Source organism: Amia ocellicauda, chromosome 15 (genome assembly GCF_036373705.1).
Source record: "Amia ocellicauda isolate fAmiCal2 chromosome 15, fAmiCal2.hap1, whole genome shotgun sequence".
NCBI lineage: Eukaryota > Metazoa > Chordata > Actinopteri > Amiiformes > Amiidae > Amia > Amia ocellicauda.
The window spans coordinates 7,311,807-7,326,542 of NC_089864.1; the positions used below are offsets into that span (position 1 = coordinate 7,311,807).

The 14,736-nt window shown below is 42.5% G+C and overlaps 1 protein-coding gene across 3 annotated transcripts; it reads right to left on the reverse strand.

Annotated features, from left to right (window-relative positions):
• Positions 1 to 809: 809 nt before the first annotated feature.
• brd1a (bromodomain containing 1a) lies at positions 810 to 14,560 on the reverse strand. Of its 3 annotated transcripts, XM_066723558.1 has the most exons (13): positions 14,257 to 14,560; positions 10,481 to 11,857; positions 9,453 to 9,609; positions 8,715 to 8,846; positions 8,225 to 8,353; positions 7,745 to 8,057; positions 7,302 to 7,565; positions 6,423 to 6,923; positions 6,007 to 6,133; positions 4,298 to 4,425; positions 3,598 to 3,707; positions 2,498 to 2,652; positions 810 to 2,263 (listed from the first exon to the last, which is right to left on the reverse strand). In XM_066723558.1, exons 2-13 carry the CDS (start codon positions 11,839 to 11,841, stop codon positions 2,080 to 2,082), a joined length of 3,561 nt encoding a protein of 1,186 aa, XP_066579655.1. In that variant the 5' UTR covers positions 11,842 to 11,857; positions 14,257 to 14,560; the 3' UTR covers positions 810 to 2,079. The 3 variants fall into 3 exon arrangements, 2 of the variants coding, with proteins under 2 accessions (XP_066579655.1, XP_066579657.1); XM_066723560.1 differs by lacking the exons at positions 810 to 2,263; positions 2,498 to 2,652 and having other exon boundaries at positions 3,606 to 3,750; positions 14,257 to 14,380; XR_010822310.1 differs by lacking the exons at positions 810 to 2,263; positions 2,498 to 2,652; positions 3,598 to 3,707 and adding an exon at positions 4,921 to 5,546 and having other exon boundaries at positions 14,257 to 14,380.
• Between the last annotated feature and the right edge of the window lie 176 nt (positions 14,561 to 14,736).

Consider the following 14,736-nt stretch of genomic DNA (forward strand, 5'->3'; position numbering starts at 1 on the left):
TAAAAATGACTCAATTATAACTTTAGAGATGGTTGGAAAGTGATTCAGCCTCTGGAGAGAACTGGGCATGCAACCGTAATAGTCAGGTTCTGCTCCCGGGTGTTGTTAACAGTGCAACACTGCCCCCAGGGGGCGGCGCGTCACTCCAGCACAACGGCACTTCTAGGTCAGTTACAGAACAGGTGGATGTAAAATCAAAGCATTTTTATTTTACTTTTGTGAATGACTTTGTGGTACATGGTTTCTTTCTCCAAACTGGTATATTTTATAAAGAAAACAGTTTGAGAAGAAAAGAAAAACCATAAAAAAAATTATAATAATTTCCCAAGATTAAAGTGACATGAAACACCGAATTAAGAGGGACAAAAACATGGTGCTCAGCGGCTCCCTTGACTGTAAAATATGATCCCCTCACGTGGGAAAGATATAGAAGCCTGCAGATTTATACATAATAGGCTGGACTTCTGTGGTGGAATATTAGACTCCGCCCACATAGAACCCTCAGCAGCAGAGCTTCTGGAATGTTTTTTTTATTGGTCCGTTTTTTTTACTTCATAACATCCATGTTCATAATAAATCCACTTTAAACTACACTTCAATAGGGTACGAGTAAAGCTGGAGGCTTCTGTATATTTAAAGGAGTGTATTACTTACAGATCACAGATCATATACATACAACTCTGGAAAATCAATGTTAAGTGGTCTCAATTGTTTCCAGAGCGGTATATAGAGGATGTAGAAGTACCCAGACAAAACAAAAGGGGGTGGGGAGGATGGTGGAGAACAGGAGAAACTTAAAGAATCTAGTCTTTAAAAGATTTTTTTTTTTATTATTTTCAATGTAAAAAAAAAAAAAAAAAAAAAAAAAAAAAAAAAAATCTGGAAACTGGAAACCCACCCATATCTTCACCTAATGCTTTTCTTGTCCCCAAATAAAATAAAATAAAATAAATCATACTAAAATCTATGTACATAACACATACCATACAAAATGTATTCAAAAAGTCTATAGCTACCCAGGTTCCTAAATAAATGAACAAATATCACAAACTCTACAGCTCAACTGTCAAAATTACAGGATATGAAAATCTGATTACAGTAATTTATACACAAAACCCCAGTATTTCACCTAAACTAGTTTCTAAATGTGCCTACAAACATTATACCACTTTCAATGTCTCAGTTTGTATATAAAGTAATGCATATACTTTCACAATAAATAAAAACAATCAGGCACATCTTCAAAAGTTCAAACACAGGTCCCAGTAACAGACAAAAAATATATAAAAAAATAAAAGGCAATACAGTTCATGAAATACATTACACGCTATACAGACAGAAATAAAAATAAAAAAAGTCTGGGCAGCAAACTTTTTGGTGTCATGAAAATTATGTACTTCGGGTTTCTCGTATCTACTAAAGCTTTCCCAGTGAAGCATTTCCGTTTTACAGATATATAGATTTATATAAATATATACAAACAAAAAGTAAAATTCTCATAAAAACATTCTAATTTATATATATTTATTTAAAAAGGAAAAAAAAAATAATGCCAGGAGGGGAAGCTTATGTAGATAAACTTCAATAACTTAGTCGATTTAAAAAAAAAAAAAAATGAAATGACGTTGAATACAGTATCTTATAGCCCTATTTCAGTCTTTAACGTAAAACTAGGATTTTACAATGTGTATAGCACCAGTAAAGACCAGATGATAGTGCGGCTGTACATTATTTTAAAGTATAAATATTAGGAAAAGCAAGGTACTGTACCAATTTATAAAATAAACCAAAAAATCTACAGAATAAGTTAAAGCTTCAGGCATTATACATCTATTTACAAATTTTATTAAATATAGAACTACATTAATATCCAAAAGGTGGAAAGCTCTTTGTATCGTGAGTTATGGGCAATGTCTTGATTCAATATGGCAGTGAGCGTTCGAGTGACTCGTCCTTGGCAGAACAGCTTCTGAATCGAGGGAAATCGAGGAATATAGACTCTAGCACATTCATCAAGTAACAGCGATCAGCTCGTAAAGCAGAGCAGGCGAGGTGGGCTGGCGGCTGGGGAGCGCCGGCTCAGTCGACGTCGCTGAAGTCGCTGGCCGGCTCGCCCTGCACTCGGCTCAGGTGGCTCATGGCGCGCTCGAAGGCGGTCCTCACGGCTTTGCGGACGCTCGAGGTCCGGCCCTCCATCATTTTGATCTTGTCGATGGTCTTGTCGATTCCCAGGGGAACCATTTTTGATTTAGGAAGCCATTGCCTGGGGAAAATCAGATTGTGAATTAAGGACTGGAATCCACAGGCTTCGCTAGGCCAATCTGTTTTCTGGAAAAGCTGGGTTTATCACAGATGACGGACATAATAAAAACAAACTTCTATAGTTATTGCGTGCAGTGCCTCATAGACCCTATTGGAAAAGCTAAGAGTTCATACCCATTACATGACATACAACTGCATGAGATGGTAACACTATAAACATGTATAGATTTCTTACCAGCTCCTTTTGTTGTCGAAAAAGAGAACAAGGAAGAGCTTCTCTTCTGACTTATACTGCATTTGTTCACCTATCCTAAGGACATCCATAGGAGGTATTGGTATTGACACCCCGTTATGGTGGCAACCAACACGAGGCATTTTTGGATCTATTATCTAAAAACAGAAAGGAAGGAAAAAAATATATATTAGAGAAAGTGCATTTGACTTCTAAGGTGTGCGGTGTCTATTTTATAATGCAAACCTACAGAGTGCTAGTCACACTTCTGATGACATGGTAGCCAACAGAGGTTAGTCAAAGTGCTTCTCGGTACTCAAATGAACAGGTGAGGACTTTGACTCTTATCAAGCACCCAACTGTTTCTCTTATAGGAGAAAAGCAACTTCTGAGAGCGATCACCCCAAACACACAAAATGCAAGAATCATGCGACTCAATTTGTAAAATGATCCCAAGGAGACTGAACGCAGCGCAGATCAAGAGTATCTGATGTCAAATATCTGCCTGCACTGATGACACTGCAATTATGAGTTCACCGTTGTGAACCTAGATCAGGTGTAACACAAATCATGGCACCAAGTTCTTGATTGTTAGATTAAATACAACTCCTTTACTTCAGTGTATGATCTTGGTTAGACAAGACCGATCAAATCAATGAAAAACACCGGTGAAGAGTCATGCATCTTCAAGTCAGCTGATGTTCTAAGGAGTTTTAACCTTAATAGACAGGCAGTCAGACTAATATTACCCATTAGAATACAAGAGGGTCACTAATTAAACTGACACTAACAAAGAATACATAAACAGTGCACTATACATTGTAAATGTGGTACTCTTAATCTTAGAATTTGCAATTCACCATAAACACACTACAAATAATATACTTTAAGTTTACATTTTGTATGCAATTCTGCCATCTGCAGGTTGTGTAATGAAATACTAATTTGAGTTTTGTTAAATGGGAAGGTTTCCAAACATCACACATACAGAAAAACACACAAATCCAAACAACAATATTTAAACCACAACAATAACATTTTCTAAGCATATTTCTACACAACAAAATATCCGGAACCAGAATGAAGCACTGTAAGTAACTTACCAGGGCAGGGTAGGATGGGTATCCACTACATTTTGCCCAAACTAGTTTAAGAGGTTCCAGAACAACAGTTGCAGCACTAGCAGGCATCCAGATATTGCTGTTGCCAACTTCTATGAGAGCAGGAATAACGACAATCAAATTATGAGGAGTTCACTGCAATACAGAGCAAAATTCTTCCAAAGCGATGCTTATAAGGATAGAACAGTAACACACAGGATCACACACACATTTCAACATTGCCGTGGATTTAGATACGGTGTATACCATAAAGGCATCACCAATACTTTACAAATCGCCTGGTCCAGACTACGCATCTCCAAATCACCATTTTCTAAATTGATACCTAAGCAAAGCAATGATAGAACGCAAGATAAAAGCCTTCATACAAAACTAACTGCACCCTCACATTGAAATGAGAACAAATCCATTGATCAAGGAATTATTTCTTCCCTGGGCTTTTTCTGAAGCCTAGTTTGAACTCGAGGAAACTGGAAACACATCAAAGGCTACCAAGGATCAAAAAATTCATGTCTGGCAAATATGAAAGCAAAACATTCATTACAAATTAAGACGTAGGGACCAGGAAACCACAAAATCTTAACTGGATCGTTGCCTTACAACATGAATGCATAATAATGAAGGCAACAAGATCACCTGCAGTGTGTTATACATCTTGGGGAGAAAATGAAAGCAAACCTACCTGCCGCAATCCGTGCAGCTTTGGCAAAGTTTCCAGTTTCGATACAAGCTATTAACTCATTTTTGTCTTCAATGGTATTCCTGCGTACAAGGGCTGGTTTTCCTTTGCCACACTTTGGAAGGCTGAAACTTCAAAGACAACACCCCGTAAACAACAGCAACTTAAACAGGGAACAATATTTAAGAAAAATTAAAATAAAATTTCACAATATTGTCTCTTTAAACAGGTAGATTCTCATTACATTCTAGAGATCTAACAAAACTAAGATCAGCAAAAGTGTTTTAATGATTTTTTACATTTTGGTCAGTATGTGAACCACTTAGAAGACACCCTGTTGTAAATACAATATGCTATCAACAGCACTGGGACAAGAGACACATTAACACACTAGCTGGGACCACCCCATGTCTAACAGATGCTGCAGTCCTACAATCAATCATTTCTGCTAGCTTTTGACAGAAGAATAGTTTCTAATGCCTCAAGAGAAGCAGGTCTCGGTGGCCTCCAGTCTGCCCTTCCAGTTGATCACAGATATGTTCTAGAGGACGAGTGTCAGAACAGAATTTCAGTTCTACACGCCACAATACTGGGACATGGTGCACTTAAGATGTACAGGCACTCACCATGAGATCCCACGAGTGCTGCCAGTACACTGTAGTCCAGAGTCTCACCGTGTACTCCTGCTTATAGAGCACTTCATACACCCAAAAAAAAAAAAAAAGAAAAAAAAAAAAAAAAGAAAAAACAGCAGCCCAAGTCCAGACTATAAGGGACTTGGCGACAGCATCACACTTCAGAGCTGTGAAAGTGGAATCTCTACTGGACGTGGCTCTACGGGTCTATGGCCCACTCCGCGGTCCCAGAACCATCGCAGCAGTCTCTGTGCATGTGTGTGTGTAATGGTCTTGTGGGTGGCGGCCCTGCTATGAAGTGCCCTTCCTCGCCACTCCCAGACACACCCGTGTGGCTGTTGATCTCCTGGAAGATGACATTTTAGGTCAGACATCCAGGTTGCCAACACCACAAGCTTGCAGTGCCCAACCCTTCACATTATCTCGGGCCTGCCTGGTTTGGGTTCCCCTCGGACAGGTCCAGCAGTCTTCTACTTCCATGCGACATTCCCCACAGTGGACTTCGGGGACCGTAAACTGTCCGAAATCTCACGGACGGCAGTGTGTGATATGGCAACTACCATTCCGTGTTGAAATGTCGTTAGCTCTGCTCCGTGCGCTACTCTGGCAGGAACTGGCTGTAACAGGTTGTACATTGCCTTTATATACGGTTCAACTAAACATGCCCGCCACACAACATATGACCAGCAAAAGTCTCTGTACACACACATCTAAACACACAATTTCTACAGCTAACAGGGATTCAAAGTGGTTTACATGCTGACCAAAATGTTAAAAAGTTTTTTTGAGAAATAAACATTTCATATAAATTACGTTAATGTGTACTTTGCTGTATTTAAGTGAACTTATCCACATTAACCCATCATTTTGACAGTGGCCACAAAAACTGAAGCAGCCTTTGAGAAATGTTCTCTTGTTAAACATGCCATTAACAGTTGTGTGTAATAACCCTGAAGAACTACACTGTGCATCAACATTTTAGAAACAAAATCAGACATTTCAATGAAAACAAACAAATATAATCAGTTTAATGAAACATTTTACATAATACCCACTAAATCCCAGAAAGTGAAGTACCTTGTGTTGCATAAGAGGCTGCCACTTGAGGAGATACTCGATTCGGAGGCACATCGGCGACGGGGTTCTAGTTTTTTGGCCGGATTGAGTTCTTTGTGTTCCTCATTGCCAAACCCATTAGAGAGCCCTAAGAACACAATTAACAGGGACATTTTTTAATAACACAAGATTAAAAAGATGGGGGACGGATCTGAAGCCTAAAGAACTCCTATTAGTCTTAAAATAGCTGTTTGATTTATCTTTTCAATATGTTGCACAGAGAAGTATTAAAGAATAAATGGTCTAATATGTCCCAGATAACAGAAACCTCATCGTCCATTTCACTACCATTACGAAATGCAACATTCACTTCAGACGCTGCAGACACAGAACTGGCCCGCTTTAGTTTGACCACCAAGAGAGCAGAAAAGGTTTACCCGTGTCAAAGCGCTTCACCGGGGATTCCTCTTCTCCTTCACTTTCTCCACAAGCACTCCGGGACCTCTTCCTTGGCTGGAGAAGAGTCTCCAATCTTGGAATAACCACAGACAAAAACGTTTTGGTTCCTAGCTGCGGAGAACTCGGCTGCGCGTCACCGATTTTCCCAGGTTTTTGTGGACTTACACTTTTAGATTTTCGAAAAAGTACGGAAGTCCGCCTGTTGACGTCGCTCGAGGAGTCTGCCAACGTCGAGGTGGCCACCACACTGACATCGCTGTTTGCCAGCAGGTGCTCCGGAGCGTGCCCGTTTATTAATATTTCCTTCGGAGGGGGGCTGGGACATGTCTCGCTGTCAAACTTGACCCGTTTGTGCAACTTATTGTTCTCGGGGCTGGGGTCGATGGGTTTGAGTGTGGGCGGTTCTGAATTACTGTCAGAATTTAGAGGAGGCAGCAAAGAGTCCGATGGTTCTAGCTTTGGTGGTAGCGACTTGTCTCCTGTAAAACAAAAGGACAAATCCTGCAAATTATAAAAAGGCACAACGCGGAATAATGAACAGTGAACCTTTTAGGCATTTTCTGCTAGACAGTTTCATATACATAGCATTTATAGACTGGTATCTAACACCTAATGGAAGTCTTCTCTCAACAGTGCCTGCAGACATCTAAGAATTTGTTGACAGGGTATTATGCTTGCGTTTCCCAAACACACCAGCTTACTTTGAAATCGTGACAATTTAAAGGGGATATGAACAAATGTAACTACTTTTTAAGTGATAGATTAAGACATCTAACGTAAGTCTACTCCATTTAGCAGAGCACAACTACTGCTTTTCTTTTCTATAGGAGCGATCCCAGAAAAAACACAACACACACCATCATCCTCTGTATTTTGTCCTGCGGGCGCGACCTCTTCGACAGGCGGTTTATTGGTCTGCAGATGTGGGGCCTGAGTCTGAGTCTTCGCCAGGCTGATCTCATATCGTACGTTGGCGATTTCTTTTTTCAACAGCTTGGTGCGCTTATTCCGCGAAGCACTTGATTTCATCGCACTCGTCAGGTCAAGTTTCTCCAGGAGCTCTTGAAGCTGTTGCTCTAAAGGCATGTGCTCTCGGTTTGCTGGAATCAGTAGCCGATCCACTACAAAAGAAGCAAGATGCATACATCACAAATGGCCCCTTTGTATATCGAAAAATAACTTGTATATGGAAGGACATACTGACTACACATTACATACAAAAACAGGTGTTAGAAAGTAAAGAAACACTCCATTGGGGGAAGAGAGAGAAAATAAAAGGTTTATAACAAATAAAATTTACCATCTTCCCAAGAAAAAGGCGGTGGTGGTTCAATCTTTGGTGGTTCAGGCAAGTGCATTCCAGTTTCATAATCGAATCCTATACATTCAGCTTCACGCCGGCTCTGCCTCAACACAGCCCCTCCCTGATCTCTCAAGCGGACGGCAGCCCTGTAGAAGATCGTCTCTTTCGCATTGTACTTCATACAGTTCTCGATAATGAGGTTGAAATCCTCCTCGAACTCGTCCAGGTTCTTATATCCGTGCGATTCAATGCGCTTCCTCATGGTGGAGAAGTCCATGGGCTGTTTGATGTGGTCCAAGTAATCCGGAACCTGGGGAAGAAGATATACACTTAAATCATTTGTACTAATGCGTACAATTACAAAAACATATCCTCTGAAAACACACATTTCTGAATGTGCAGCAGGTATTTTAATCGATCGGTTTTAGTTTCTAGAAAGCAGTTATTCAGAGTGAGCGTATGAAGCAGAGAACAAACCTCTTTAAGGCTCACTGGCTGGGCAAATATCTTGGAAGTGTCCTTCTCCTGCAGCTGCTCGAGGACTGAGCGCAGGAGGACTGTGAAAGGGGTCAGCTGCAGCTCCAGAGCAACCTGATGGACTTTAATCTGTGCGGAAACACAACCGGCCATTAAGTATGCTTTCAAAACCCAGAGAGAACTTTCACAGGAAGCAGAGGCCTCATTTCCTGTGAACTTCATGGCGCACCTCAAACAAAAAATGGGTGAATTATGTTGAAGTATATCTTTGTTTTCTCTCACGCAGACTTTAAATCTTTAAACTCTATGAATGGAAAATAAAAACATGTAAAATAAATGAGCGCCAGAGCTCTGATGAACTGCAATTCAACTGCAATGCGTTTTCACATCAGGTAAGTTATATATAAAATATTAGGCTATTTTACGTCCTTATGACTCAAAATCAGAAATACATACATGGCATTAACTTGTATAGTACTTTCACTCATACCTCTTCTCTTTTTAACTTCTCCCGCTTGCGGATCAGTTCCACCAGCAGCCGAGCTCTCTCCAGGTCGTGCCGCAGCCGGTGCCAGCACTTCAGCTGCTCTTTCAGTACGCGGCTTTCTTCGTCGTTCTCTCGCTAGGAAAACAGAAAAATCAAATCAATGAATCAATAAATAAAATGACGATTGGTGGGGGTGCGGGACATTTATTACATGAACTGTGAATGCTACAAAATCTGTGAAGATGCCTGAAAGAACATTTGTGGGGGAAGATGTCATTTCTAATACTCATCATATGAATTTTTCCAAATGAATGTCTACTGATTGAAAAAAGCAGCAACAACATATTCGACAGGTAATTATTTCACACTTTGATGTGTGTTTAACACAACTTGCACCAGTTATCAGTTGAGCAGTGTTTGAGAAGCGTCTATCATATCGCCGGGCCCAGAAGCGGGTTCTTGTTTTTTCTATCAGTTTACCAACATGCACATTTTAAAAGACTGGCTGAGGATAACAAGCACTGAAATTTCACTTTGCTTGTAGCAGTTTGTTTCCCTCGGATTTCACTATTTATATCATGATAATAAAAATACTATAAAATAACTACACTCCAAGAATGAATGGGATAGAAAACTTGTCTGGTATTCTTACAATTTATATTTTTATTAATCTTTATCAATCCATGTAATAAATTAAACCGTCCCCCTCAATGGCAGAGCAGGGGACGGTCCTGAACGCACCTGCTGCGTGTTTCTCTGTGACTGCAGGCTGGACTGTAAGCGTCTCAGCAGTGGCACGCCATTCCTGGACTGTCTCTTCAGTGTCCAGTAATTCAATATCCGCTCGATGAAAAGCTTCTTCCTCTGAACAGCAACTTGATTGAGAATTTTGTTTAACCTTAAAATAATAAAAATGTTTAGGGATATTACAAAACGTTTCAGTGAGTTCAAGATCATGAACTATTACAACAAACTCAGACTACTCCTAAAGCCCTGTGAAGACAACAGTAAGGATTGCTACAATCTGTACAGGTTTCCTGTTACACAACACATCTTTAGCAATCATTACTTTTAACAATACCAGCCCAAATACATGACACTTTGTACTGTTCAGTTTCCTGTTTCTTGCCGGGTTTACAACATGCATATAAACGGTGACCTTTACCAGGTGAAAACTATGGGGTTTTGTACTGCAGTCTTCAGTTTACCTTGCTTGCATCAATTCTGAAGTCTGAAGTGTTTTTTGTGGCAGAGAGCAGAAAGGACAATTACCTGAATTTGGAGAAAGAGCTTCTTCCCTTCAATACTCTCCTTACCAACTAGCCAGACCGCTAAATACCTCTGCTGGGGCACTTATTGTTTACCACAAGACACAATGAAATGCACAGACAGATATTACCCAACACGTCTAACTTCTCTCAGAATTGTTGGACATTTATTTCCCATTTACCAACCAGTGACTAAGTGCTGCGCAGAAGTTCACAGACCTTTACAAATGTATGAGTTATCAATAAAGTACAATAAAATTAAACAAAACAGAAAATACAAACATGTATACGTAGAGATGATTGAGAATGTCATGTTTTTCAGCCATTTCTTAAGATCAGTTTGTATGGATCTTAAATTTAATTTTTTTATTAGGGTGCAGTCTGCAAAAGAGCCGTCAGCATCGAGTCCAGGCAGGACCTGAAACCGATCAATTACGTGAGCACTTTCATATAGAACAACAACGAGACTGTGAGGACAGAGGGGAAAACACAAAAACATACCTTTGAGGAGGAATACTGGGTACAGATACGGTTGGAACAGCTGCCAAAGGTTCAGCTAGAGCTTTCTTACTCTTTTTATTTCTTTGTCTGCCTTTTAATCTTGTCCTTCCACTTTTTTTCTCCCCCTTCTGACAAAGTCCGTTTTTGGTTTTGGCTTCTTCGTAGATCGTCAAAGGCCTCCTGACGCAGCCCGGCGGCGTGTGGGCATCACAGTAGGCCGTTTTCTTGACCGAAAACGTCGTGGCAGTGTCCGTGACCTCCCTCACGGGCTCCATTTTCATGTACAGGCCTGCCTTTTGAGCACAACTCACGTGAAACGCCGTGTAACAATTTGCTCGGTGGCACTGGATGCAAGCGCCGACGCCCTTCTCTTTACAGAGGTAGCACGTCAGTTTCCACCTAGCTGGGGGGATGTTCCTCACGCCATCGATGGGCTCGATAAATACCGTGTTTGCAAAGCCCACCTCAGGTACCCACAGGGCGCAGACCACGTGTCCCCAGCGATCATCGTCCGTCTTTTTAAAAGCCCCGCCCTTATTGGGGCAGAGCACACAGTCCACAGGCTGGGAGGGGGACTGTAAGCAATGTCTGCAGAGCCACTGGCCCTCGGGGATGTATGGCACTCCGTAACACTCCTGGTGCACGGCCAGGTTGCACATGTCACAGAACAGGATGACATTGCTGTTCTGGCACTCGCCGTCCATGCATATGCAGCACACCGCGTCCTCGTCGATGAGGGACTGGGGGTCCCCCTGGTTCTGGCTCTCGAAGAAGGACTCCTTCTCGAACCGGTCCATGAGGAACTCGAAGACGTTCTGAGAGACGGCGCTCAAGCCCTCACTTCTCCGCTTCTCGTTCACCAGCTCCAACCAGGCGTAGTCTTCCTCGTCCATATCATACTCAACCTCTTTGTCGAGCTCGTCCGGGGACTTCTCGACGAACGTGTAATACGAGGGAGGTCGCCGAGGGGCCGGCGGGGGGTTATACTCCACAATGCGGATTTTGGGTTCCGGGAGGGAGCTTCCAGACGCCTGCACCCCATGTGCGTTTAGCAGTGCGGCGTTCTTCTTTTTGAGGTTGTTTTTCAGTCTTTTGGATCTCACCAGTATCTGTGGTCTCTCGCTGTTCTCTTTATTGCTATTACACTCGCTCAGCTCTTGGGCAGTGAGGTCATCTTCCGATATGATCTCTAACGTGTCGAAAATACTTATTCTGTGCAGGCGGCCATCAATCTCCATCTCAACCATTCGCTGGGCTTGCGCGTATGTCAGAGTCTCCCGCGTCGGGGAGTGCTTGATGTTACAGGGCGAGGTGGACCGTTTGGCTGTTGACACTCGATGATGCCTGCTCTTCCTCCTCATATTGGACACCTTAAACCTAGGGAGACAAAATCAAACGTGGAAATTAGAAACTCACAAACAAGGACAAACTTGTGCCAATTTACTTGTTTCATGATTTATAAAAAGCTCTGAACACCATTTGTAATCTCTGACTTTGAGAGCGCTTTTTGATCTACAAATGAAGTTATTAGGGTGCACAACAGATAAGGTGAAACCACTTGGAATTTCCAACTATTCATGACATTTTTTATTATATTCCTCAAGTAGCTTCTTGTGCATTATGCCACAATGGTCTTTCAACCCTTGTAGTAACACAAACAAAGATGTCTTTAAACAGACACTGGCTCAACGTGTTCAGTCTGATGAGAATCTACTGCAAATACAACAAACCTTACAGTAGCCATCTACGGACATCCTTGTATTTATGAAAAGCACAGCGTGTTACAGTAAAGTGAAAAGTGGGACAGTGCTAAGTATAGGTCTACCACATTTTAAATAGGGCAGGTAATGGAGCATAACAAGAAAGCAGGGCACAAGATTTTCTTAATGGTACAGCATCAGAAGGAAGTGGAGAATACCCTATTAAGAAGCCATGTAGCAGAATATGTTGAAAATAACTCCACTAATAAACAGACCTACTGGTGTGTTTTTCATAATCTACGCTGATGGTGCAATAGTGTCAAAAGGTCAGGGAACTGTACATAGAGCCTGGTTTAAAATGTATTAAGAATACTATATTTCAAATGGATGTATTACAAGACAGTTAACATCTAAATACATTCCTTATTCAATTTATTTCTAACAATTTAATGTTTGAGGTATCTGATATGAATAAAATAATGTAGGAGGGTGATTCTTTTTTACTACATTTCATTTTAATATTAAAATAATTCAAACAATATTGTGAATCAAAGCTTCTATTCCGTTTACTATCAATATTCACCTGCGACACCCCCTTACTGAGCTGCCAGTGACAGGATTATAAACTAAAGGTTTGGTGACAGTTTGTTTTCCTGGTTATGCAGCATGTTCCATTACACTTATTCCTCATTTTGAATACAGCGTTCAATGCGTCTGTCAATGCACCTCACACTTTACAAAACATATGTACTGTTACTCAGTTAATCTAACAAAGGGATAACACTGGCCTATAAAACCAAGGGAAGGCATTAAACCTGACTGCTCTGCTTGGCTGTGCCATGGGTCTGCTCCAGGGGGGGCTGTTGCACAATGTACACCAGCTCTGAAGGATGTACACAATCCATACAAATAGAAAAAACCCAACGCAGAAGACAGTGTGGCACTCCCGTAGGTCCTACAGCAAAGGTCAGCAACTTTGGAAAGCACCAGAAAAACCCTGTGAACCTATTTAACAGGTCTTGCCCTGTAAGAAGAATCCTAACTCGAATGAACAACTTGCAGCGTAATCTCTTTACAATTGATAGCCTGAGCATTTACAATAGTGAACAGTCAGGTTTGCCAAGACAGTATTAGACATGAATATATACCACAAATTACACTTTTCATAAAGAATACAATTCATATATATGTTGATACACATATAAAACTAAATTAAAACAGCTTGATGTCTTTTTGGAACATAAAAGTGGAAGTAAATTCAGTTGCCTGTGCATGTATAATCAAATATAAATCAGGCACAATTAAACAGGGGAGAGGTTAGCAGTTGCAGAATAATGTTTATATCATTGGGTGGAAGGGAAAGTCAGGGAAAGTTGTGTGCCTTCAAAAAACACTAAGAACAGACAGTGAGCCAACACCACAGAAAACAGCTGCACTACACAACTTCCACAAACTAGCAACACAATCTAAATTACAGCCTACACTGCACTTGGCACTAAATGAAAGTGCCCCAGAGAGCCTGTGTGTGCAATAGTGCAATCATGCAAGTGGTACATATAGTAAAAACCCTCCAGGTAACGCTGGAGACGCCCGCAGCAGCACAAACAGCCGTTTTTAAAGGCCCTTTGTTAACCGACCAAAACCAGGAACTTGTACAACAGCAACTGTATCCCAGTGCTGGAATACTGCCCGGGTGCGTGACGTCACTGCACCAAACATTTTCCCGGGCCTGTTTGAATCAATGGGACACAGCAGCCTCGGGTTATACATTTTAATCTCTCCCGGCGAGGAGCCCGGCTGCCAGGGCCCCGTGTGGACCCTCTGTGCCCGGGAGGGTTAATGATGCCCGGTGTGGAAGCGAGACGGAGCCTGCCTGCGGCCTGGGGTGCCTGGGACAGTACACAATAATAAAACTGGAAAAGACAAATATGGCGTCCAACAAAACAAGAGAGCGAGTGTACACACGCCAAAAGTAGCCGTATCCCCCCCGGTCTGGGCCAGAGCCGGGGTCTCCGGGCACCTCCCCGACCCGGGCAGAGCGAAGCGTGTAAGCGGGGGAAGGTGGAGGGCACAAACCTCGCAGTCCCACGGGTCTCGGCTCCCCCCAAGACGGCGGCGCTCGCAGCAGCAATGGCGCTGTGGCCTGCGGAGCGGCTGTGATTCCGCACTCTCTCGTCCAACGGCCGCCGCTCGGGCTCGCCGCCGCTCAGCTCTCCGCGCTCGGGCGTCGCCACCGCAGCCGGGCGGGTGTGTATCGCGGGTCGGTCCTCGGCGGGCAGTGAGCACGGAAAAGGACCATTCGGAAACCGAGGTCGTCCGCTTGCCAGTGCCGAACAGCAGCTGCCCAGCGCTCCTCTCTCCCCCAACAACAATGCGGCGGCTGGAGGTCCCACCCGCCACGCAGCACGCAGCACGCCGCGCACAGGCGCACCGAGCCTGCGCACCGCCAGCAGCACGCCGGCCAATCGCGTCGCTCTCCAGTCACTCCGCGCACAGCAGTCTTCGTCACTTTTATTATTATTATCAGAATTACGATCTGTGCACACCGTCTTATTA